This window comes from Mesoplodon mirus (assembly GCF_964341445.2).
Source record: "Mesoplodon mirus genome assembly, chromosome: 5".
NCBI classification, from domain to species: domain Eukaryota; kingdom Metazoa; phylum Chordata; class Mammalia; order Artiodactyla; family Ziphiidae; genus Mesoplodon; species Mesoplodon mirus.
The window spans coordinates 6,818,364-6,822,297 of NC_138980.1; the positions used below are offsets into that span (position 1 = coordinate 6,818,364).

A 3,934-nucleotide genomic window follows, 5' to 3' on the forward strand; every position below is an offset into this window, starting at 1 on the left:
CCCCGTGTCATACCTCGTGAAAGTAATAGGCTTTCAAGAGGTAGTCCCTCAAAAAAAACCAGACGTCCCTTGAAGTTTTTTCAGAAAAAGGAAACCAAGAGAGCCTTGGATTTCACAGATTCTCAAGGAAATGAAGAAAAAAACTTCTGAATACAGAGGATCTGAAATTGATCAAGTTATTCCTGCAGCACAGTCCTCACGTGTCAACCGTGAGAAGAGAAAAAACTTGTTACCGTTTGTGGGACTGAATAATCTCGGCAATACTTGTTATCTTAATAGTATACTTCAGGTATTATATTTTTGTCCTGGTTTTAAATCTGGAGTGAAGCACTTATTTAATAGTATTTCAAGGAAGAAAGAAGCCCTAAAAGATGAAGCCAGTCAAAAAGCTAAGGGAAACTGCAAAGGAGATTCTTCAGTAAGTTTTGAACTAATATGCAGCTTACATTCCTTGATCCTTTCAGTCGAACAGCTTCAGGCTAGTTTTCTCTTACATCCAGAGAAATATACTCGTAAACTTGCTACTCAGCCAAGGCGACTACTTAACACACTCAGGAAACTCAACCCTATGTATGGAGGATATCTACAGCATGATGCACAGGAAGTATTACAGTGTATTTTGGGACACATTCAAGAAACATGCCAACTCCTAAAAAAAGGAGTAAAAAATGTGGCAGAGTTATCTACTAAGGTAGAAGAAAAACATCCGAAAGAGGAAATGAGTGGTCATAACAGCATGGAGATGGACAGTATGAGGCATTCTGAAGACTATAAAGAAAAACTGCCAAAAGTACATGGGAAAAGAAAGAGTGACACTGAACTTGGTAACATGAAGAAAAACGTTAAAGTCTCTAAGGACCACCAGTCTTTGAAAGCAAACCAGAGACAAACCAGATCAAAAAGAAAAGCTACAGTTGATTCATCAGATATTCCTGCTAAAATCATCCCCAAGTACATTTCTGAAAATGAGAGTGCAAGACCCTCACAAAAGAAATCAAGAGTTAAGAGAAACTGGTTCAAGTCTACAGCTAAGCAACCCAGCATTATTTCTAAATCCCTTAGTCTGGGTAAAATAACAACAAACCAAGAATCCAAAGGACAACCTAAAGAAAATGAATGTGGTCTTGAAGAGGACATGGGGAAGTATGAGAATGATAATACAGCTGATGGTTGTGGACTTGAATCTCCAGGGAAGAATGTTATGCCTGTTAAGGAAGTTAAGCCCATCAACAAAGGTGCAGAGCCAATTGGTTTTGAGCTGGTGGAGAAACTATTTCAAGGTCAGCTGGTAATAAGGACTCGTTGCTTAGAATGTGAAAGTTTAACAGAAAGAAGAGAAGAGTTTCAAGACGTCATCGTACCAGTGCAAGAAGATGAGCTTTCCAAAGCAGAGGAGAGTCCTGAAAGTTCTTCAGAGCCAAAACCAGACATGAAGACCCTGAGATGGGCAATTTCCCAGTTTGCTTCAGTGGAGAGGATTGTAGGAGAAAATAAATATTTCTGTGAAAATTGCCATCATTATACGGAAGCTGAACGAAGTCTTTTGTTTGACGCAATGCCTGAAGTTCTAACTATTCATTTGAAGTGCTTTGCTGCTAGTGGCTTCGAGTTTGATTGTTATGGTGGTGGACTTTCCAAGATCAACACTCCTTTACTGATACCTCTTAAACTGTCACTAGAAGAATGGAGCACAAAGCCAACCAATGACAGCTATGGATTATTTGCAGTTGTGATGCATAGTGGCATTACAATTAGTAGCGGGCATTATACTGCTTCTGTGAAAGTCACTGACCTTAACAGTTTAGAACTAGATGAGGAAAATTTTGTGATCGACCAAATGTGTGAAGTAGGTAAGCCAGAACCACTGAATGAGGAGGAAGCAAGGGGTGTGGTCAAAAACTATGACGATGAAGAAGTGTCGATTAGAGTCAGTGGAAATACCCAGCCAAGTAAAGTTTTGAACAAAAAAAATGTAGACACTCTTGGACTTCTCAGAGGACAAAAGACTCAAGCAGGTTATGAGTTATACAACAAAGCATCTCATCCTGATAAAGTTGCCAGTACAGCATTTGCTGAAAATAGAAATTCTGAGACTAACAATACTAATGGGACCCATGAATCTGATAGAAACAAGGAATCCAATGGCCAAACAGGCATTAGCATGAGTGATTTTGAAAACAAAATTTCATATGCAGTGCAAAGCTTAAAGGAGTATGAGGGGAAGTGGTTGCTTTTTAATGATTCTCAAGTGAAAGTTACTGAAGAGAAGGACTTTTTGAATTCTCTTTCCCCTTCTACATCTCCTACATCTACTCCTTACTTGCTATTTTATAAGAAATTATAGAGTGAGTGTATTTTCCTTGTGTGTATATTAAACATTGGTAAATTGATTACATCAAAAAGTCTTTAGCTTATCTTTTGAAGCTATTGGATATTATGGGTCTCTCTAGGTTTCTATATAAATAGTGAAATCTGAGTTATTGAAAACCATGTTAATTTTTAGAATTCCTTTATCCTTAGTGGAGACTAGGGATTGATGCATTAGCTTCTGGGAACAAACTTGTATAGGTTCTTAACTGAATTATTCAAAATGGAAGCATTTAAACACTTTGAATTTACACCTATCTTTTGTGTTTGCTTTTTCAAATAAAGTGCTTGTATTTTTATCTCCATATTTTGGAGTAATTATCTACATGATGTTTATAGGTTCTGTGGTTTTTCAGCTAAGAAGCAGAATCTCATTTCAGTACATTCACTTGTGTAAGTCATGAAGCCAGATCTTTGATGGGCTGTATTAGAGGCACGTGTATGAACAGCTGTACCAGCGGTTTGCTGCAGCTGTTAAATGAAGTAATGCATGGAAAATGCTTAGTATAGTTTCTGGCATTCAGTAGCCCTCAGAAAATATTGGCTAAAATATTACTAAGGAGAGTTCTATAACCTGGATAGCCAAGAGTCACCATGAGCTTGACTCAAGGGAAGTAAGAAAGACAGATCATTGGCTGGGGTGTTGAACCGCATGGAAGAAGACAAACGCTTTACCATAGAACTTGACGCCAAGCTATAATAACGTAGCAAAATAGGCCTGGGGAAAGAATCTGAAAGTGCACAAAACAGAGGATCACAGTGTCATTTGAAGCATGACTAGGAAAAGTGCCACTGGCTGTAGTTGACAGACCAGCAGACCCCTGCACCCACTCTGCGGGTCTCTGCTCTGCATTTGGCACCAGCCAAGTAGCCTCCTCTCTAAAGGGTCAGTTTTGCAAGTGCCCACCCGACTCCCATGGCCTCGCCCTGTGCTCAGAGAAGGCCATAAACTATGTTGGCCAATTCAGCTTGTCATTTCAGGATAGAATGCATTAGGTTCTCCCCCAAACTCAATGGCTGGAAGAATCATAAAACAGGAATTCAGGGGTCCCTGAAGCTCTGCACTTGTGTCAACAGGCCTGATTTGTATCTGAGCGGGTGAGCATTTATAGCCTCTGATTTGCCATTGTGGAGCTCACAATTCCAAAAGCTGAGGCTCCTGTTCCCCACCCAGCCTCAGTTATGTTTATGTCACCAGCTTCTGAGGCGTCATCTGCTTAGTACTGCACTTTTGAACAGGACCAAGAGACCACGCTGAGCCATGAAGTCCCCACAGCTATCACTCCTATGTCCTGGCAGACACACCTATGTGACCTTACACAAGTTAGATAACCTTTCTGGGCTTAAGTTTCCTCATCTATGAAACTGAGATAACAGTAATAATAAAAGTTGTGTCATTATTAGGCAGCTAAATGGTAACGTTGGTTAAATGCTGGGCTTATTACAGGCACTTAATACAAATAAGTTTATTCTATCACATTACATTAAATACATTATATTATATCATCTCATCTCATCATATCTCATCATATCATACATCATATTATTATGATGCCATTTGGGGAAG

The 3,934-nt window shown here is 39.4% G+C and overlaps 1 protein-coding gene across 1 annotated transcript; it reads left to right on the forward strand.

Annotated features, from left to right (window-relative positions):
* LOC309803663 (ubiquitin carboxyl-terminal hydrolase 1-like) lies at positions 1-2,794 on the forward strand. Its single transcript, XM_082620228.1, has one exon. The coding sequence runs from the start codon at positions 131-133 to the stop codon at positions 2,342-2,344; it is 2,214 nt and encodes a 737-aa protein (XP_082476354.1). The 5' UTR covers positions 1-130; the 3' UTR covers positions 2,345-2,794.
* Positions 2,795-3,934: the final 1,140 nt, after the last annotated feature.

What these genes read in the sequence shown, in the direction of transcription:
- LOC309803663 (XM_082620228.1), top strand. Translation starts at nt 131, where the DNA reads ATGAAGAAAAAAACTTCTGAATACAGAGGATCTGAAATTGATCAAGTT.